We start from the raw sequence: 21,836 nt of genomic DNA, 5'->3' as shown, positions 1-21,836 counted from the left end.
TGTGAGACTTGCTCTGAGAGACTTTAAACGAGTGCGAGCACTTAAACTAACGTAAGCCACGACCATAAGTACTGAGAGGAAACGGGGTGTTCTTTGGGACAGTGTCGTGTTACGGACGTTGGAGGCAGCAGGAATGCGTATGTCCTCCCGTCCAGTCTGGAAGTGAGCCTGTTCTTGTGCACATCGCTACCTCGCCCTTTGTTTTGGCCCGTCTGGTGACGAGAGGCAGAAGTGGCCGTGCCGCACAGGGGTCTCTGGTCGCTCTGGGAACGTCTTCTCAGTGTAAGTGCTTGCTTGTTGGTCAAGTCGCTGTGTGGATACGGCTGCGTGTGTGCTCCCCGCATGTGTGTGCGGGGACATGATCTTGTCTGACCGGATGCTGTAGGGGTTGAAGAGCAGCCCTGACCCCAGGTGCCCGGAGTCCCAGGTGAACAGCACCGGCACCCCTCGGCCGTGCTATGTGATTCCTGCTTGTGACGCTGTCTTCTGGGGCTGCCTGGTTGTAACAGGCTTCAGGGGCTTAGGAGGAAGGCTAGCTTGGTGGTAGCATGAACACGCTGTCCTGTTATCTCAAGACGCCGTCCCCACCCCTGCAGGGCTGTTCTGGGAAGTCCTGGCACCGGAGGGTGGCTTCAGGGCAGCCCACGGTGTAGATGGGAAGGTGCGAGAGCCCGGCCTTCCTGCTGCCTGGCTCTGTTCTGGATCGGCCCCAGTTAGCCTTGTCTCTAAACTTGCCGTGCACATGGCCCCGGGAGGCCTCTGCTTCCTTCCCTCTCAGCTCAGCCATCTGAGTTTGAACTTGTAGGTTTATATACAAGCACTTTTCACATTTGGAAAAGGGAATTGTGTAGACTTTAACAGAAACCATTTTCTGTGAGATGTATGTAACTTCTTAACAAGAGTTACCAGAACATTCAGTTACTGATCTTCCTTCACAAACTCTCCCAGAGCCGGTCTACACTAGCTGTGCTGGAGGGTCACCGGGGCCCCGTGACTGCAGCTGAGTTCTGTCCGTGGCAAACACATATCATCATTTCAGTGTCTGAAGACAGAAGCTTTAAGGTAAGGGCATGGGCACCGGGATACTTCAGATGCTTTCTAGAAGGACTTTCTGGTTTGTGGTCCCTGCACATACACTCTTGTGTCGGCCAGGAGTGTCCCAACGTCCCCAGCTGGGCTTGGGTTACCTGCGGGCCCCTCCTCCTCAAATCCAGGGCCTTCGGGAGCTAGAACATCAAATTTACTTCCATGTTACTTCCTAAGGGCCCAGAGCAGAAGAAGCATCTTCCGGTAGCAGAGGATTCAGTCAGAACTAAACTGAGGTTGAGAAGGAAAGAACTTAAAAAAATTTTTTTTAACGTTTTATTTATTTTTGAGACAGAGACAGAGCATGGACAGGGGAGGGGCAGAGAGAGAGGGAGACATGGAATCCGAAACAGGCTCCAGGCTCCGAGCTGTCAGCACAGAGCCCGATGCGGGGCTCGAACCCACGGACCGCGAGATCATGACCTGAGCCGAAGTCGGCTGCCCAACCGACTGAGCCACCCAGGCGCCCCAAGAAGGAAAGAACTTAAAATGCCAGCTAAGCTCCCATCAGGCTCCGAGCCGGCCGGTATTAGGTCTGTTATCTTATTGACCAAGTGAGGACTTCTCCATGGTGACTGGAAGAAAAGTTGAGGGTAATCTATGCACATCTGCAGAGTGACAGAGGAGAGAGACGGAAAATACTTCTGTTGTCTTCTGGAAGTTTCTGCCCCGTAGAATTGGCCTCACGGGTGCTGTTTCCCGTGCTGTGAGCAGGCCGGCTGGGCTCAGCCCCAGTCCTTCCAGCTGCTGGTGATGAATGAGCGGTGCTGTGCCTCACTTTTCCTGTCTTTAAGATGGACATGAGGGTGCCCATTGTCTCACGGGGGCTCGGAGAATGGGAGCTGATGTTTGGAGAGCACTGGAGGGTGCCCGAAAAAATAAACGTGTACTTTTAGTCAGGGTACCAATTACTGTGGCCTTCACACCTCTTCTTGGCAACGTCTCCAGCCTCGTCTTGGGTCTTCCCAAACCCACAGATTGTTATTTCTGGAAATGCTAGCTTTCCCCCTGTGATTCTGACACCTTTCATGGTGTTGCTACGGTTTTGTTGTTTATGTGCCTGTTTTATTACTATTCTCTCCTTTAGGTAACCATTCACGTGAATTAATTTGTAATTGAGCAGAAGCATTAGTCCACGCTGTGTTAAATGGCAGAATTGGACCTCCTCTAAAAAACAAGTGTCTTTCCAAAGGTCTGGGACCATCACGCGGGATCACCACTGTACAGCTCAGCAGTGCTAACAGGTGACCGGACCTGCGGACGGATGTTCTGTCGGCGGGCCGCGTGCCGCTCTGTAGGCTGGACGCGCCCCATCCAGGGTCTCCGTGCCCCTCACGAGCAGCTGTGTCGCACCCGTCTACACAGCGTTAGGATTCACTTCACAGGCACATTTCCCGAAGTTTTTAACTTAAAATTGAGCATTTGTGTGCTTTCTGGAAGCGTCATCCATGAGGCCTCTGCAGGAGGCATCTGCCCCACGGGCCGAGCGTGTGGTCGGGCAGAGTTTGCACGGTCCTGCGCTGCAGGCCATCCTGTGCCCTCCTCACACTGTCTGTGCACCGGTGGGTCCCCGGCATGTGTCGGCAGGTCCCTGCAGAGTGTGCCATCCTGGCCTGCGGTGCCCTCTGCCTCCCTCCGCCTCCAGGGCTGCTGTCCCAGCACCCTGAGCGTCTCCTACTTCACATGGGGGAAGGGGCAGAGAACTAACAGAAGACGGTCCCTTTCTTGGGATGAGTCCTGTGAAAACAGCTTAACCAACGTGCAGGTGCCTTGTGATCTGGTGCAGTTTCTGCTATATTTACCAAAGGATTCAGCATTCTTCCCGGTGCCACTCATCCGTGTGTGGAACAGAATGTTTTAACAACTTGAATACGTTTGTCAATCACAGGGACAAAGCACGTTTCTTAGAATTATGTTGGAATTCTTTTCCTGAAATTAATTATGTGGAATTATTTGACTGTCAAGAAAATAATTACAAACTTGATTTTGCATATTGTTTATAGTTTATGTAGGGCATACAATGGTTAAAAATTTTTTCTTAACATTTATTTATTTTTGAGAGACAGAGAGACAGAGCACGAGTGGGGGAGGGGCAGAGAGAGAGGGAGACACAGAATCTGAAGCAGCTCCAGGCTCCGAGCTGTCAGCACAGAGCCCGACGTGGGGCTTGAACTCACGGACAGCGACATCATGACCTGAGCGGAAGTCGGATGCTCAACCGACTGAGCTATCCAGGGGCCCCGGGCATACGATGTTTTTAAATGTCCCATTTATTTTAATTCTCCTTCTGAATTCTTGACAGTTTAGATTCAGAATAAGTTTTAAATTAAATGTCACATGCTAGGCAACAATTTAAACAGTAGGCATCATTTAATTGCCGTTTTCCTGACTAGACCCACGATTTTATTCCTGTTGCAAGTTTAATGCCTATTGGGCACTAGTGCTGTTGATGGTGTGGGTGTGGGGCTGCCTGGCATCGGTCGTGTGGGAGAGCTTTGAACAGACTGGTCCGTTGGCTCCGACCTGGACTGGAAGCTTCCCCCCCAACCCCCCCCCCCCCAGCCTTTTTCTGGTGGGCGGTGTCGCTACTTCCCTCACACACGTTCTCAGAACGTGTCTGCACTTAAGGTTTTTATTTGCTGGTGAAGAAGTTATTTCAGGATAGTTCAGACTTGACTAAAAATATGTGTAAGTAAAACCTGGATAGCTTTCAGTTTAAATATTTACAGCTCAATTTTTACGTATTCCCACTGTAGCCTCCCCGCTCCTGAGTCTCCTCGTGGATGAAAAGAGCAAGCAGTTGGTGGCGGGATGTGCAGACGGGCAGGTGAGGGGACCGCAGGCTGGAATCTCAGTTCCAAACGTGACGGTGACCGCACGAGCGTCTGCAGAGAGGTCTCTGCTCCGACGTGCGCGTGTGTTCTTTCTGGTTTGAAGACACCGTTGACCCCAGCAGCTGAGCTGTTCCTTCTGGGGCCGTGGCATCGTGTGGGGCTCACTCGCACGCACCCACAGCCTGTGAAGAGCCGGCTTTATGGAGCTTGAAAAATTGGAAGATACTTGATTTTTTTCAGAATTTAGTTTCTCAGGTGAGCCATTCAGGTGTGCTTCCCCAAGTATGGATTCTGTTCTCTTCTTACACAGTTGCTGTGGAGAAAATTTGGGCAGGATACTGTATTAGGAAATAACCAAACACCCCCATCCAGGCACTTCCGGTCAGCGCACGTGTGGGGCTCCCCACGCCAGGCAGTCCTCCACCACGCTGGCTGGACGGCCTGCAGTTTAACTCCGTTCTGACACTGTCTATGTGGAGACCCCACAGGTTGAGGGCTCAGTCCGTGAGACTCCACCCCCCTTCAGATGCCAGTCACAGGTGGTAGGTCCCCGGCTACTCGAAGTTTCTGCCCAAACTGCCTGCGAATTGGAGGTTCCCACGCCCCCGCTTGGGGTTCGACTAATTTGCTAGAGAGCCTTGCAGAACTCGGGAAGCGTTTACTTACGGGTTCACGCGTCTATTAAAGGGTGTGATGGAGAACACAGACAGCAGCCAGATGGGGGGGTGTAGATGGCGAGGGGGGGAGGGTCCCGCGTGTAGAGCTGGCGGTGGGGTCAGCCTCCCAGTGTGGATGGGGTCACCAGCCTGGAAGCTGGGTGTAACGGAGGCGGCCTCGTCAAGTAGGTGCGATTGATTAACTCATTGCCCGCTGGTGATTGAACCCAACCCAACCTCCAGGTCAGGGGCGGGACCGAAAGCTGCCAGCCTCTCATCACCTGTGGCTCCTCTGGCCACCTGATCCCGCCACCCCCCACCCTTGGGGCTTTCCAGCAGTCACCTCCTTAACACAACCAGACACCTTTGTCCTTCTCTTCACTTGGGAAATTCCGAGGGTTTTAAAGGAGCTCTGTGTCAGGAACAGGAAGTCCACATACATGGATTTCTTAGTTATAACTCACAGTATCACGGGTGTATTTTTGGAAACGAGGCAATTTTATCTTTCTTTTTGACAAAGGTGACTGCTGTCACCCGTGTCTTTTTGCCGGGTGACACGTGGATGTATTCGCACCTGTGTGTCCGTGCCCTTCGGCTCCGAGAGACTGGCGTGGACCGTGGGGGTCAGAGCACATCGCCCTCCTGGGCGGAGTGTTGTGAGTCAGAGGGGGCGTCCGCACCCAAGTCGGGGGGCCGAAGAAGCGCCCGGAGGCTCCGCTGTGGAGGGAAGAGGGGTCCAAGCCGCCTCTGAGGCCACGTGCAGTGTGTCTCCCTCTCCTGACCCGTCTTTCTCCTTGGGCTCGAGCCACGCCCACCCGTGATGACGGGCTTCCGTGTGTGTGCGCGTGTGTGCGTGTGTGTGTGCGTGTGTGCGCCTGCTCTGCTTTCTCAGCTTTGGGTCTTCAGTTTGGTTGAAAGACATCATTATCGTTGTGTGACCCGAGTTGACCTAAAGAAGAAGAGAGAGACTTTCTCCAGGAGGGTCGAGTCCAGGTTGTGCAGCCTGCCAGGTAATGCCACTCAGACCCCACCCCCCCACCCCGCCCCATGGGGTTCCCGCCCTGGTGCTCTCCAAGCTGATCAGCCTGCGAGGGTCCTGGGTTAGGGGAGGGGGCCGGAGAGGGGGCGGGCGGGGACAAGTGGAGCGTCTGACCTCAGAGCTCCACCAGCACCAGGCAGATCTTGTGAGGGAGGATGGGGTGGGCCAGTCACCCCATCCTGTGTGCCGGGCGCTGCGGTCCGGTGACCAGGAGAGCGTGTGTTCCCCGGCCCAAGGCAGCGGCTTCCTGGCTGCTGTGGATTGTCATGGTGCTGAGGGTCCAGGGTGGACAGACCTACCTTCCAGAGCTGTTCCATGCCGAGCTGACTGAGCAGACTGGTGCCCTGCGTGTCCCCATCCCCCACCCTCACCCGGCCTCCCCTGCGTGCCCTCCCCCCCCCACCCCCCCCCGCTGCGTGACCCCATAACCTCCTGGGCCTCCCCTGTACTCCCCTGTCCCTCATCCCCTCCCCCTGGGACGCCCCTGTGCGTCCCCATCCCCTTGGGCTGGCACAGTCCCTTTGCTCTGCACTATTCTCCCTCTGCCCACGGTTGGTTCTGATGTGGGAAACAAAGGCAGAAAGACGTGATAAAGTTGAATTTCCTTATACCCTGAAGCCCACTGACAAGATACTTGAGGCCGGCAGAGGAAAATGTTTCTCAGGGAACTCCCTTTGTCTTCATGTTAGTGCTTTGCTAGAGGGAAGAACCGCCTTAGCCTGACAATAGCCAGGCCTCCAGGATCTTAAGTGTCTACTTTAGCAGACGAAAGTCCTTCTGGGGACTCCCCTAGTCTTTACCTCCCCCAGCTCCCAAGTGCATAACCTGTCACTCCTCGGGACCCCGGTGCAGCCCTTCCTGCCCTCCGGTCCTGTCCCCGTGCGTGCTTTAATAAAACCGTCCTGTTGCACGGAAGAAGTCTCAAGAATTCTTTCTTGGCTGTTGGCCCTGGACCCCCACCCCCACTCCAAACCTCATCAGCCCCTACCTGGCCACACCTCCCTTCCTCACCCTCTGCTCTCGTACCTACCACAGTGTCACAACGGGAGTGGATGGTCTGCTGGGAGAGCTGTGGACTTTCCTCCTCAGTCCAGCCTGGGACTCCTGTGGGGCACAGGCAGTGCACTGACTCTCCTGTGACAGCGAGTTCGGCTTTTCCCTGCTGCCCCCAAGTCTCTCACCGTTCTTCCTGCTCTTTGGTGTAGCTTGTGTCTCCCCTCCCCTCCCCTGGCCTTCCCGAAGGTCAGAAATTACCTTTATTCAGTGGACCTGCTTTCTTCCTAATGCTTTAAATCTTGGTTTTCATGACTTTTTGTGTGAAGGCCCATTTATTAGCAGGTAAACCTGATCCTGCCGTAAGAACAGGGTTAAACTCTAGGTGTGCCTGACACTCCACGTTCCTTCTTTACAGGCCTCACGTATGGGGTCTGCTCTGTATTTATAACCTTGTTCTTTACCTCGTGTAAGTCTGAGGGCTTTCCTTGACTCGTGACCTGATTACTCTAGCCCACGTGTATTTCCATCAACATCCCGTGGTGCCAACTGTTTGCCTTTAACTCGACTGATCATTTTAATCTCATAGCTCAGATTATCAATAGTTCTGTTCTTAGAGGAGAATCGGCGTCCCCGTGCACACGGCCTGGAGAAAGGAGAGGACATGGAAGGAAGCCTGCCTGTCCTGTCCCTGGCTCCCTGTGACCTTTCGCTCCTGCTCAGTTCTGAGTGTGGATGGTGAGTATGATGAACTTGGCCAGTGCCATGTGAAGAAAACTTTACTAAATTAGGTTCATTTTTGAAGAATGATTAAACTAAAACCAAATTATTTTTGTCTGTTAGAATAATAGTAACTGAAGTGTTTTTAGGACTGCATACTTCGAGTCTTAAAGTTGGTAAACTTGGTCAATTATTTCTAAGTCTATTTAATAAAAGAAATATTAATTTTAATTTCACTCACCAAAATCTAGGCAGATCTTTAAAAAAAATATTTTTAATGTTTATTCATTTTGGGGAGACAGAGTGGGGGAGGGCAGCGAGAGAGGGAGACACAGAATCTGAAGCAGGCTCCAGGCTCTGAGCTGTCAGCACAGAGCCCGACGCGGGGCTCAAACCTACGAAGCGTGGGATCATGACCTGGGCCAAAGTCGGACGCCCAACCGACTGAGCCCTCTAGGCGTCCCTAGGTAGGTCTTGACTGCATAATAAGGTAAAGGAGGATATAATCGTGACTCCCCCTAAACTTCCCCCATCTGTCTGTATATCAGACACTTAAGAATGTATCATGATGGCTTTTACTGAGTGTGGAAAGGTCTAGGGACAACAGGGCCTCTGGTGTCCCTGGACAAGGGGGGTGCTCCCCTGGACGGGGAGCTGGCCGTGCTGTAGGGCCAAGTGTCCGCACAGGTGCCAGGCTGGGTGGGAACACACATCTGGCCTGTGCTTTGGTCAGGGCCAGGCCTTCCGTCCCTGGGGTGCACATGGGGTCGCAGGGACCCGCCTGCCTGGCCGCCTTCTGGACGGCTGCGGGTGTGTGCGGGCCTGAGAATGAGCCCAGAGTGAGAAAGAGACAGTCCTAGCGCCGTGTGAGGCTCCAGGGGACCGAGTGGCAGGCGGGAGAGAGGGCGTGGAGAGTCCTTCAGAGTCCAAGTCTGGCATAGCCAGAGGAGGCCTATTGGCCCTTTGTTAACGTTGACCCTGTTTGCACATCGATGGAAGAGGAGGCAGAGCTGTGGTCGGTATCTCCTGAGCTCTGCCACGGTGGTCTGTTCCCTGTTAGCGGGGCTCCTCATCTCCAGACGCCACCCGGCAGGACGCAGGTGCCACGTGGCCGCCTCGAAGGGATGGACGTGGCACCGGCTGCCACCTTGAGCTCGGAAGAAGTGATAGCCTTGCAGATGACAGTCGAGTTGCGGTCAGGTCGTGGCCGTCTCGTCTTCACTGGACAGTGGGTTTCCAGGAAACCCGAGACCGTTGAACGAACACCAGCCTGATCGAGTGCGTTTCTGGGTCATAAATGCTGAGAGCCGGCTGCCTGCTCAGTGGCAGCTGTGGGACGGAAGCCTGAGGGGTGAGACCGCCACGTCGTTCTCTCTTTTTCTTTGAAAATCAGCCTGCCTTCCGAGAGTGCCCCGTGCCTGTGGGTTGGAAGCTCCGCTGGCTTACTCATACTTAACTTGGCGAACTTCGAATTGGAAGGCGTTTTACGTTACAAGGGTAAGGTGAAAGTTCAGGTCACCTTTGATCTAAATTTCATGTAACTTCTATTCATGTTTTCCTCTGCCACGGGAGGGTGACACCTTCAGCGTGGAAAGTCTGGTCACCAGAACGTGCAGACGAGGCGTGTTCGCCATGCGTCGGGCCGCGGGCAGCCTCTGGGCCCCAAGGCCAGGCTGTTGGCTCACCCCGACCTCCGGGTGGGTCTCCCTTCCCTTGGTCCGCGGTGCCCCTGTCTTCTGTGCGCAGGGCTCCGAGGGACACTTCTCCTCGGGGCTGCCGCGCCTGTCCCGAACTTATACCAAGGGCTTTCGAGTCCACACTGTCCATATTTCCTGCTGACGACTTGACGCCGTGACTGGACAGCCCCCCGGCTTGTCCGACTCCACGGTCTGGACTGACCTGGGGCGGCTCCCGTCTGTTCTCAGATTCTGCGACCTCCACGCCGGGAGTTGCCCTGCCAGTAATGTGGGCGTGACTCCTGACTCCGTCCCTCCTCCCTCCCCGAGCTTGCCCCCCTCAGGAGCCTCCTGCAGGCACGGCCCATGTCACCTGTAAGAGCAGTCTCCCCACTTTCTCCTTTAAGGCCCCTGTGTTTTGGGGACAGAGTCCGAGTTCTTAGCCTGGCCCAGCCCAGCCTCTCTCCCCATTCGACCGTCACTTACTTGCAGACTTTGCTTGAACCCTCCTCCAAACCTCTGCTGACCTGAGCGCTTTCTTCTCCTCCCCCTGCTTGCCCTTGAAGGTTCACCGGAGCTCCTCTTAGATCCGGGTGTGTGTGTGTGTGTGTGTGTGCCCCCGGAATTGTGTTACCGGGGCTCGCCCCAGCTGCCCTCTGCCTTCTTCTCCGCCGGATTGAGCTGCCCCAGGGCAAGGGCTCTCGGGAGCGCACAGGCCCACGTGCGGTGGGGGCGCAGGCACGTGGGGTTCGTTCCCTCCACTTGCCCCGTAAACGTTGCTCGTTTGTCTCTCTTTGCTGGAAATTAAGATTTCAGGAGCCTCAGCATTCAGGTTGCCGGATCGTGCGCAATGATGAGCAAGGCCGGCGAGCAAAAGGTGAGACCTGAAACGTGCCGTCCTCAGACCCTGCCGAGTGCATCGGTACGCGTCCTTTCCTCCACATGGTGGAGTGTGACCTCGTGTGTGACATTTGGCACACAATAACTGCCCACATGACAGGAGCAGCCTTACCCTGTGTGGTTGGGGTCACGGGTGTGTGCTCACTGTTGACTGACAACTGTCCCGTGCAGGCCATCTGCTTACTGACGTCCATGTTTGGCGGTCAGATCGCCGTGTTGGAAATCCGTCTCGCGGCTCTGGTGCGGTCTCGGCAAGGTCTCGGCGCCGGAAGGAGCCTGTCGGTGCTGCCTCGGTAGGGTCTTCTCCGGTAGGATTTCCGCATGCGGCTTTCCCCGCTCAGGAGCTTACGTTCCTGTCGATTCTAAGAATTAAAAGTAAAGTTTAGTGAACTCCCAACTCTCCTGACCTCTTCAAAAGAAATTCTTGCTCATGGCATTGCTTCGGTCTTGTTTAAAAGTAAATGATTCATACTTAATTTTCAGTGTAAAATTATTTTATTTCAGGATAGAATGTAAATTATAAAAGAGCCATTTTGTTAAAAATAGTAAAGATTATTTCTTAGAAGAAGAGGAATAAGCTTGATCATTTCCAAATATCGCACATCCATATCTACATGAGTTAATCCCTTGTGATGTCCTGACAACGTGCGTTTTGTGAGTTTGTTCTCCTGGCGATTTGTCTGCCCAGTGGCTGTGTCCTGTCCACGTCTCCGCTGCACTTCAGAATTGCTGAGGAGCACAGGACCCCACCGGCGCCTCAGCGACAGTCCGGTTAGTACCCCCTGCTCTGGGACATGGCGCAACGACCTGCTCTGTGGATTCATGTTTGTCCGCGTGAAAATTCGGCGTTTCCTCTGTCCGTCGCTGCTTCATTTCTCTGCCTCTCACGTATTTTTTACATGCTCTTTGTGGTAGGGAATGTGCTAGATGTTTTGTTTTCCTGAATCGGGTATCATTCATAGGAGTTCAAAAACAAGTGCTCTAGGGGCTCCTGGGGGGCTCAGTCGGTTAAGCGTCTGACTTGGGCTCAGGTCATGATCACACGGTCCGGGAGTTCGAGCCCCACGTCGGGCTCTGTGCTGACAGCTCGGAGCCTGGAGCCTGCTTCGGATTCTGTGTCTCCCTCTCTCTCTGCCCCTCCCCTGCTCATGCTCTGTCTCTCTCTCTCTCTCTCTCTCTCTCTCTGTCAAAAATAAATAAAAACACTAAAAAAAAAAATTAAAAAAACCAAATGCGCTACCAGCCAGAACATACATGTGGATGCCCAGTTATTGATCACGGGACTGATTTTTTCTTGTCTCTCTTTGCTGAAGATTGTAAAGCCATTGCCAAGCATCACGTCGTTTTACCCCTGCAGACTTGAGTACGCGTTTCTAAAACACAGACGTGTGCTTAGTGGCCGTGATGCCATTATCAAACCAACAGCGATTCTTTCGTGTCCTTTATTAGCCAGCCCACATAAGTTATTCCCGATTGTCTCAAAAATCTTTCTCATTGTATTATTATAAGCAGAAAACAAATCCGCATGTTGCTTTTTACAAAGAAGTAATTTTAAAGTTCTGTCTTAAGATGCCAGACTTCATTACGTATTCCATTTATTTTCATTGTTGAGAATCACTGACAGTGATTCTTTTTTCCCTTTCGTTGACCAACCCGGAGCCCTAATCAGTATGGTTAAGCCTTTTATTGACCTAATTACAAAACAGTAGAGGTGCTCAGTCTGCTTGTATCTCCATCTTTGATGAGGGACCCCAGCTCCTGGAGGGGGCACGACTGCAGGTGCAGGTGCCCTCCTGCTAGGTCGTCCAGGCTCTGGCTCTGGAAGGGCGGGGGGCTGTGCTGTCATTACACCCGTGTCCCGCCGCCCCCTCCCTTGTCCACGAGACCTTCTGAAGGCCTCCACTGTTCTTAACTGTGTTGCTCTGTGGCCCCCCCAGCCCCACCCAGCCGAGTCCCTCTGGGGAAGGAGTGCACGGACTGTGGCCCTCATACCTCCCCTCCCGCGTGGTCACTGCAGGCCGGGTCCCCTCCTTCGGGATCTGGGATCCCCTCTGCTGGGTTTCTGAGCCGCGGCCTCCTGTTCTGGCTTTGTCCCTCCCTCAGTCCGAATACCGAGCCCTGTGTCGCTTCAGGAGTAGAAGTCAGTCCATCCTTCAATGGCGGCCTCCTCAGAGAAGTTTAAATTCCTATGTAGTTATGTTAGTGAAAACTGAAAGTCTTTACTAGGTACATGTTATGGCTTTATACTTAATTGGTGTAGTAAAAGTTGTTTTTCATATTCTTTTTAAAAACATTTTAAAAACAGAAAATGTTCTGTTCATTTATTTCTTCTTATGTTTTTTATTGTGGTAGAATATCTATAATGTAAAATTTAACATTTTAACCATTAAAAATTTTTTTTTTAATGTTTTATTTATTTTTGAGAGAGAGACAGCGTGAGCAGGGGAGGGACAGAGAGAGAGGGAGACAGAATCTGAACCAGGCTCCAGGCTCTGAGCTGTCAGCATAGAGCCTGACATGGGGCTCGAACTCCTGAACCGTGAGATCTTGACCTGAGCTGAAGTCTCACAATTAACCGACTGAGCCACCCAGGTGCCCCACATTTTAACCATTTTTAAGTGTACAGCTCATTGGCATTAAGTGCCTTCATATTGTTGCATGATGTAAAGTCTTTTAAAATAATTTTATTCATACCAAAAATTATGTATATGTTTTTATTAAAATTACTTGGAAAAAAGTTGTGACAGATATTAATTAAATTGCTAATTACTTGGAATATTAGGTTGCTTAGATAATATTCCGAAATTCAAATACATTTTTATTCAAAGAAAATTACTTAGACTGGATGAACTCTATGTTAAGTGGCCACTGATGCTCTGGTTTTTACCTCTAAGTGTGGCCAGTTATTTTCATCACCGCACATGTGACTTGACACGTCAAAGGCATAATCTTATGGCACCTCTGTATGGAACTCTGTTACGAAATGAGACACATAATTTCCTTTCTTTTTTTACCTCACTCATTTCTTTAGATTTTATTCTTGTTTTATTTAGATGTACCCTTAAAAATGTTTTTTTTTTTTCATTTTTTGCTAGTATGGATCATCTTATTCGGATGAGTCTATATGATATACCATGCTTCACAGCTAAGTGATGCGTAGAACAAAACCTTTGATAAGAACAGTCGTATAGACAGTAAGGCTTATTACGGAGATTATAATTTCTCTGTAACCAGGGACAGGTGCAATTTCAGACAGTTGATTTTTATGACAGTTTTATGTCTTGTTTAAAAAGTATTCATATGGAGAGTTAATGCAGATGACCGATTTATAGTTGTGCTAGAATCTAAAAATTTGCATCCCTCTAGTTGCAAGAAGCATAATAGAAATAAACACATGCGATGAACTGATATATTTTAATACTTAAAGCATTTATTAAAATAATATGCCCTTACATAAATATGAACTTTATTCTAGTACTTTTAAGACTTTTTCATAACCAAGTACCCAAATGCGTCTGTTATTTTATTATCTGATTTGGAAAATATTTTCCGTTTGCTTTGTTTTTCTCAGAGATTTTTTCTCCTTCACTTGACACTGAGGTGGAGAGAGGTTTTCTGGGTCCCCCCTGGGAGCAGTTGTATTTCCAGGCCTTCCCTGAGGTGCCTCGTCCCCCGGGTGGGGCTCTGCCTTCGGCGAGCCGGATGCTTTTTGGGTTCCTGGTCACGTGGGTGTCATTTTAGTGATTTGCTCACTCGCTTCACTTGGTTTTTGATGGGAATATGGTCCAGGTTATCAGGCTTGAAATAGTGCCAGATACAGAACTGAGTTTCTTTGTTAAAAAAAAAAAACAAAAAACAAAACTATTTTCAAAATAATGCAATACTGTGCAAGTATCCGTTTTTTCTAAAGCTACTTTATACTGTTGTACAGAGTATTCATATTGGATACCAAGTATTAAATGTTTGTAAAAATCAATAATTCTGGCAGAATTTTATTTTGCCTGAAAGGATTTGAGATTTGTAAATATTTGTGTTAAGTTCATGCAGCGTCAGAGTTTTTATCAGTTGGCGGTGCTGTGGAAAACTTAGTAGGATAAGAAATTTCGTTGCCACTGAGGTGCACAGGTGTAGTCATGGTTAAGTGCTTTATCTTTCTTACTGCTCTATCATGTGGTAAACGAGTACGTAAGAGAAATGTGAGCTGATCTAAGATCATTGCTGTTCTTGTTTGTAGAAAAGATCTATTTGTCACAGATTTATAGAGCGAGTTACTCCACGATAGCTGGTTTCTAGTGTGCCACAGACGGAATTTCACATAGACGGGTTCTGTGTGTGGCCTGTTTTATTACGACGTGAGCTGATATGTTAGTCTGCACGGTGTTTGGAACGTATGCTATTGAGCATACTGCGATTCAGTGTCGTTTGAGGAATGAGAAAATGTTTTTTGTTGTTTTCTTATACTTGTAATACCCTTGATTTAACCTTCTTTGCTGGTATCGGTTGGTTTGGCATTGGGTGTGAAACCTCTTCGGTTTGTAGTGAATGGCCTCCTTCCATGCATGTGAACTTTTGTGTTCTCAAGGAACTTTTTTCTTGGCATGTTAAACATTTGCTACTTTTTTTCTATAATTTATTTATTTTTTATAATTTAAGTCCAAATTAGCACATGGTGCAACAGTGATTTCAGGAGTAGATTCCTTAAGCCCCTTCCCCATTTAGCCCACCCCTCCATCACACAACCCCTCCAGCACCCCTCTGTTCTCCATATTTTAGAGTCTCTTATGTTTTGCCTCCCCCTCTGTATTTATCTTATTTTTGCTTCCCTTCCCTTATGTTTGTTCATCTGTTTTGTACCTTAAAGTCCTCGTATGAGTGAAGTCATATGATATTTGTCTTTCTGTGATTAATTTCGCTTAGCATAATACCCTCTAGTTCCATCCACGTTGCTGCAAATGGCAAGATTTCATCCTCTCTCATCGCCGAGTAATACTCCATCGTATATATAAACTACATCTTCCTTATCCATTCATCCATTGATGGACATTTGGGCTCTTTCCATACTTTGGCTATGGTTGATAGTGCTGCTGTAAACACGGGGGTGCATGTGTCCCTTCGAAACATCACACCTGTGTCCCTTGGATAAGTACCTAGTAGTGCAATTGCTGGGTCGTAGGGTAGTTGTATTTTTAATTTTTTGAGGAACCTCCACACTGTTTTCCAGAGCGGCTGCGCCAGCTGGCATTCCCACCAACAATGCAAAAGAGATCCTCTTTCTCTGCATCCTCGCCAGCATCTGTTGTTGCCTGAGTTGCTAATGTTAGCCATTCTGCCAGGTGGTATCTCCTGGTGGTTTTGATTTGTGTTTCCCTGATGATGAGTGACGTTGAGCATTTTTTCATGTGTCGTTTGGCCATCCGGATGTCTTCTTTGGAGAAGTGTCTCTTCATGTCTTTTGCACATTTCTTCACTGGATTATTTGTTTTCTGGGTGTGGCGTTTGATAAGTTTTTTATAGATTTTAGATACCCTTTATCTGATTAGTCGTTTGCAGATATCTTCTCCCATTCTGTCGGTTGCCTTTTAGTTTTGCTGATGGTTTCCTTCGCTGTGCAGAAGCATTTAATTTTGATGAGGTCCCAATAGTTCATTTCTGCTTTTGTTTCCCTTGCCTCTGGAGACGTGTTGAGTAAGAAGTTCCTGCAGCCAAGATCAGAGAGGTTTTTGCCTGCTTTCTCCTCAAGGATTTTGATGGCTTCCTGTCTTACATTTAGGTCTTTCGTCCATTTTGAGTTTATTTTTGTGTCTGGTATAAGAAAATGGTCCAGGTTCATTCTTCTGCATGTCGCTGTCCAGTTTTCCCAACCCCGTTTGTTGAAGAGACTGTCTTTATTCCATTGGATATTCTTTCCTGCTTTGTCAAAGATTAGTTGGCCATATGTTTGTGGGTCCATTTCTGGTCTATTCTGTGCCATTGATCTGAGTGTCTGTTTTTGTGCCAGTAACATCTACTTTTTAAACTCGTTTCACACAGCGGTACGGAGCACCGTTCAGGACCAGCCTCTGGTTTTCCACAGCAAAGTGAGGTCATCTGGGTATGCGACCGCCCCACAGTGAGTAACTAGGCCTGGAGAGGCGGGAAAGATGTGTGTGGAGGGCCACCCCTGGGTGCAGGGCAGGGACACATGGACAGCAGTCAACACGAGGCCGCAGCAAGCCCCTCCTGTGTGCTCGCCATGTGCTCGCCTCTCGGGCGCCCTTTGGTCCTGATTGACGGCAGCGATGGTGCCTGGTGACCTTGTCGGGTGCCAGGACAGGGGCGGACCTGCCTGGGAGAGGGGGACGCAGGGACGGAGATCTGGCCGCCCGGGCTTTCTGGGAGCATTAGATGCAGTGTCTTCAGACCTGGTTTGGTGGGTTGGGGAGGGAGGGGGTCACTGATGACGAAATTGGGAACAACGTGGTATCTGGGGAGTTTCAAGTACAGCAGAGCCTCGAAATCCCCTCGTCCTTCCGGAATGCCGCATTTCTTGGAAGCGGACTTGGCTTTTCTGTGTGAAATGCACGTCGGCCTCTGACGTCTTCTCACCCCAAATCTTGATCTGTTCCGTGCTCTTCACATACTGAGCGGAACAGCCCTGGGGGCCCCACTCGGAACGCAGGTCAGGGCTTTGGGAGGCTCTCTGGGGTCACCCGTCCCCTGACCCGCTTATGCCATGCTCTCCCTCCCCCTCCCCCCTGGCCTCCGCGTCCGTCCCTCTGCCTCAGGGCTCTCCATTGGCCCTTTCTTCCCCCTCACGTGCTTCCCTGAGGCTCACATGGGTGCTGCTTATGGGGCAGCCAGTCCTGCCTGGATAACATGCCCGCCTCTGCCGTGATTCCCTCTCGGCACTTGCCTGCTTTATTCTCTCTGGCACGGCTGGCTAGCATGACTTCGTGCTTTACTTATTGTTTATTCTTTAAACCTCTGGTCCTGGCACAGCACTTGGCACTCAGACCCTCTCACAAAGTACTGATGGATGACGGATGGATGGACGGATGGATGGACGGATGGACGGATGACGGATAGGTGGATGATAGATGGGTGGGTGGATGATGGATGGATTGGCAGGTGGATGGACGGCTGGATTCTGGATCCTTGCCTCAACAAAATTGCACACTAGTTCATACACCATGCCTGTGGGCACCAGCTGTAGTCTGATCTGCTGTGTTCAGTGTGGACTTCTGGGGTCCCTTATGTTAAGGCACGTCTCGAGTTTTCTTTCCTGTGTGGGTGCCCAGGGGGAGGAAGAGGCCAGACCATGAACAGCCCTGAGCACCAACCCGGGAGTTTGGACTTTACGGGAAACGTACAGCATGATGTTACAGTATTTTAAACGGGATCGCCTTGTCAGGATATGCGGCACGGTGACCTGTCAGAGGCAGTGGGAGGGGCAGATGGAAGGAGGCGAGCCCAGCCCTGACCGTGTCCGCCTCCCTCCTGGCGTGCTTTCTGTGCTCTGGCAGCCTTCTGGCTCCTTCTCACGTGTTCCCCGCTGGCCCCCGCTCGGTGGCCTCTCACCCTTTGTTCTCTTTTCTCCCACCCTCAAGTGACTGGCATCCTCCCTCATCCGGGCCCCGGGGGACTTTCAGATCCCGCGGCAGTGCAGAGCCTCTGGCGGTGGCCCGGGGCCAGGCCACCCCCTCCTGCCCGTTGGTCTGATGGCTCCGGGCACGGCCCGAAGCTGAGCCTGCTACTGACACTGCGGGGCTTGGATGCAGGTGCGGGATGGGGGTGTGGCTGCCCCTCGTCTGTCCCCGGAGCTCAGCACCATGTGCCCCGGCATCTCTGGGAGCTTGTTTCTTCATCTTAAAAACCATCTTAAAAACAGGTGCCTGTTCGGCCACCGCCGGCATTTGATCTAATTCTGCTCAAGAGAGAATTCAATGTGACTTGCCGGTAATTTCGCTTCTGTGTCTCAGTAGGTTTGCAAAATAATGTTCACAAGTGAAGTTTCGTTTCTGTTACGATTACATAAATTTATTCTCCAAAAGGAGACAATATCATAAGAATCATGTTTTGTATTCACTTTAAGGGGATTCTGACCTTGGGAGCAGTTTCTTGATTTATACATCTTTCACACACACCTCACAAAATGGGGCCAATAGATAATTTGCGGTGTGATCTTTACACAGAAATGTTATCTTAGTGTTTTTCTCGTAGTCAACATTTGTAAGTGAGTAGCTCAGTATTATCCAGAATTTTTATGTCCGAATATATTTTCAGCAGTGCAATAGCCAGCGTAGATATATAATTGAAACGATAGCTGTTACAATTAGAGTGAGTGAGTGTTTGCTTTATCACTAGTTGGGACACTGAAAGCATTTATATGTTTACATGTTCTGTATGTTTTGCTGCAAAATACAGGTCTCTTAAGAAGCTTGGAGCTGTCATCTTTGAGATGACGTAAGAGTTTTCTTTCCACAGCGTCACTATGTTTTCACCCAAGACCAACACCAGGAATAACGGCGACAGCCCTTCACGCCGCAGGAACAGTCACGGGTGGTGCGTCACGAACTTGCCTTTCAAAGTAGACGTAGCATGATTTGGGGAGGCCCTTTAAATACTGTAAGTGAATTTGTTTCAAACAGGTGTCCAACCTTGGGAGTACCAGATGTGTGCATGGCCCACGTATACATGGCGTGTGCACGTTATTCGTATATGTATGTCCTTTTACTCAGATTCAGTTCTTCCTTATTCATTTTTCAGACAGGCTGCTATTTTTACCGTCTTGACAACTTGGCAATATTTTTTTCTTCTTTCTTTAAATCCAAGTTAGTTAACATATAGTGTGATAATGGTTTCAGGGGTAGAACCCAGTGATTCATCACCTACACACGACACCCAGTGCGCATCCCAGCAAGTGCCCTCCTCAATGCCCGTCACCCACCTACACCATCCCCCCCCCCACCTCCCCTCCAGCAACCTTCAGTCTTCAGAGTCTCTCTTGTGGTTTGCCTCCCTCTCTGTATTTATCTTATTTTTCCTTCCCTTCCCCTATGTTCATCTGTTTTGTTTCTTAAATTCCACACGTGAGTGAAATCATGGTATTTGTCTCTTTCTGACGGACTCATTTTGCTGAACACGATACCCTCTAGTTCCATTCCTGTTTGCTGCAAATGGCAACACTTCCTTCTTTTTGATCGCTGAGTCATAACCCATCGTGTGTATACAAACCGCTTCTTCATCCATTTGTCAGTCAGTGGACATTTGGGCTCTTTCCATACTTAGGCTATTGTTGATAGCGCTGCTATAAACATTGGGGTGCCTGCGCCCCTCAAAACAGCATCCCTGTATTCCTTGGATAAATACCTAGTAGTGCAATTGCTGGGGCATAGGGTAGTTCTATTTTTAATTTTTTGAGGAACCTCCATACTGTTTTCCAGAGTGGCTGCACCAGTTTGCATTCCCACCAACAATGCAAAAGAGATCCTCTTTCTCCGCATCCTCGCCAACCTCTGTTGTTGCCCGAGTTGCTAATGTGAGCCATTCTGCCAGGTGTCAGGTGGTATCTCATGGTGGCTTTGATTTGTGTTTCCCTGATGATGAGTGAGGTTGAGCATCTTTTCATGTGTCTCTTGGCCATCCGGATGTCTTCCTTGGAGAAGTGTCTATTCATGTCTCTTGCCCATTTCTTCCCTGGATTATTTGTTTTTTGGGTGTTGAGTTTGATTTGTTTATCCTCTTGTGGATACTAACCCTTTACCACATATGTCATTTGCAAATATCTCCTCCCATTCCATCAGTTGCCTTTTAGTTTTGTTGAGAGTTTCCTTCTCTGTGCAGAAGCTTTTTATCTCGATGAGGTCCCAGTAGTGCATTTTTGCTTCTGTTTCCCTTGCCTCTAGAGGCAATAGTTACTTTTTGTTAAAATACTGTTTTAAGAAAGTGTTGTAGCCAGTGATGGATCATTCTTGATAAGCTTCTTGCTTAATAATCGGACAGAAAAATTTGGTCAGTTTATGGGCTCCAGGTGAATTTTGAATGGCTGGCGATGAGCTCACTGACAGGGACGCGCTTCTCGTGGGACGCACCGCTGCCCACGATGTGCGGACCGTGGCCAACCTGCCGATCCCCAGGCCCCACGTGCCTAGATGGGAAGGTGTTTGGGGGACCTCTAGGACCTGGATTCCCTCATTTGGATGGAGACTGTGGCTGGTGGTATCAAATCATCACCCACTCCAGTCTACAGCCCGTCTACACCCACACGGGGATGGAGACTATGGACGACGGGAGTGAAGTGTCACTGACTCCAGTCTGCAGCCCGTCTGTACTTGAGCAGTCACTTGCCAGATGCTGGTTTTGCCCACGTGTTGTGACGTTTTTCTTAAGCCCCATTGCTCTTCCTGCCCGTCTGTGCTGCTCCTGTATCAGTGGGTCAGCGACGGTGGGGATGTGCCCGCAGCAGGTGCCCTCGGACCCTGGGACAGCTGTCTGTGGTTGAGTATAGAATGCAGCAGGAAAGAGCTCTGCTCAACTCTGATCTTTCTGGTGGCTTTTTCCTATGAGAGCCCAGCTCTCCAGACAGAGTCAGCTGTCTCTGCTGCAATTCCAGCCCCAGGGGGCATTGCATGGAGGGGTTTCCGGAGACCCCAAACAACGTCCTGGGCACAGGCAAGTGTTTCTCAGGGAGAGGCTCCTCTGAACACCCACCAAATTTCCCTTTGAAGGGACGGTGCTGCCTGGCTGGGGGCGGGCCCGCAAGCCCGTCTTCCCAGCTTTTACTGCATTAGAGACATGAGTAAGTGTGTCTAACTTGTCTTCCGTAACTTTCGGCTTTTACAGCAACCTGTCTTCAGATCATAGCTACTTTCCTTTCTGCCCTGTGCAGTGTGCCTGGAACTTTCCACGTCCCCCTAACCTGTGGCACTGCTGCCTGACAGGTGGTTTTGTGCTCTGTTTACACTGGATTCTGGGACTGCGGTGGGAAGGACGTGGAGGCCACGTGGGTGCCAGTGAGGGGCCTGGCCTCCTGGGCCCTGGCCAGTCCCCAGGCCGCTGGGCCAGCTGCTGCTCAGAGGCTACCAGGCCAGCTGCTGAAAATGAACAACGGGGGGACTTTGCCTAAAGATCTGAATGCCTTCCGTGGGCCGTGCTGCCTTGCCCCCAGGCCCTGCGGGTTCCACGCCACCCAGCCTGCCCCTGCACGGGGCCCTGACCGTCGGTCCTTCTCCCCAAGTCCATGGTCTCTCACAGACTTCAGGTGTGATTATTTTCTGGGCAGATAGAAGCCATTTGCAGATTATCTGAGTAATTAGCGGATGGTCACCCACATGGAATCTGAAACTGGGAAGTGAAGTGTGTTTTCTCTTGCTAAGATGCTCTCATCTGGCCATCCCAGGGTCCCCTTCAGTTATGTGAAACAGGAGAAATCCTTGACATTTTGTACTTAAAATATGTGCATTATTTCATGGCTTTGAATGTGTTTCCGTACGTTCAAAGTCGACAGAATAAAATCGCACATCTGGATAGGCGAACCCTTTCTAGTTTATTTTTTTATTTCTAACCTCACTTTGAACTCTCTTGATTTTCATTTTCTCTCATGTTCCTTCAAGTAAGGAGTACCCTCTGGAGAGTTCTCCGCCAACCAGACTCCACAAGCAGCGTGTCCTTGCCCACGGGCCAGCCGCCGCGCTCTGTGTCCAGTTCTCGGGTACGCCGAGTCCGGGGGCCGCCTTCACCGCGTGTGCGAGGGTCTCTTCCCTGCCGCTGCTTCCCTGGAAACGGAGTTCAAAGTCTTGGTTACTTGAAGTTGTCTGGCGTGCCGGGGTCCGGACGAAAGCCAGCGGCACCTGGAATGGGGGCGGTGGCCCTTGTGCCGGCCGCTGCTGGGGTGCAGGAGCCTTGGGTAGGGGCTCCCCCCGCTCCCTCCGCCGGCTCCTCTTGGGGGGCAGGG

At 50.5% G+C, this 21,836-nt stretch overlaps 1 protein-coding gene across 3 annotated transcripts in view; it reads left to right on the top strand.

Annotated features, from left to right (window-relative positions):
• Positions 1-21,836, top strand: part of WDR27 (WD repeat domain 27) — a 153,532-nt gene that overhangs the window by 22,203 nt on the left and 109,493 nt on the right. For 2 of the 3 annotated variants that reach the window (XM_042940319.1, XM_042940320.1), the window contains 12 exons: positions 949-1,062; positions 2,279-2,330; positions 3,843-3,913; positions 5,469-5,586; positions 7,214-7,346; positions 8,722-8,825; positions 9,814-9,881; positions 10,076-10,197; positions 10,593-10,675; positions 15,935-16,013; positions 18,368-18,445; positions 21,496-21,788. In XM_042940319.1, the coding sequence (XP_042796253.1) occupies positions 949-1,062; positions 2,279-2,330; positions 3,843-3,913; positions 5,469-5,586; positions 7,214-7,346; positions 8,722-8,825; positions 9,814-9,881; positions 10,076-10,197; positions 10,593-10,675; positions 15,935-16,013; positions 18,368-18,445; positions 21,496-21,788 (1,315 nt within the window). The remainder of the gene's footprint in view (positions 1-948; positions 1,063-2,278; positions 2,331-3,842; positions 3,914-5,468; positions 5,587-7,213; positions 7,347-8,721; positions 8,826-9,813; positions 9,882-10,075; positions 10,198-10,592; positions 10,676-15,934; positions 16,014-18,367; positions 18,446-21,495; positions 21,789-21,836) is intronic. The other variant, XM_042940322.1, reaches the window with a different exon arrangement.

The sequence above is a fragment of the Panthera leo genome, chromosome B2 (assembly GCF_018350215.1).
Source record: "Panthera leo isolate Ple1 chromosome B2, P.leo_Ple1_pat1.1, whole genome shotgun sequence".
NCBI lineage: Eukaryota > Metazoa > Chordata > Mammalia > Carnivora > Felidae > Panthera > Panthera leo.
This window is presented reverse-complemented; position numbering and strand designations above follow the sequence as displayed.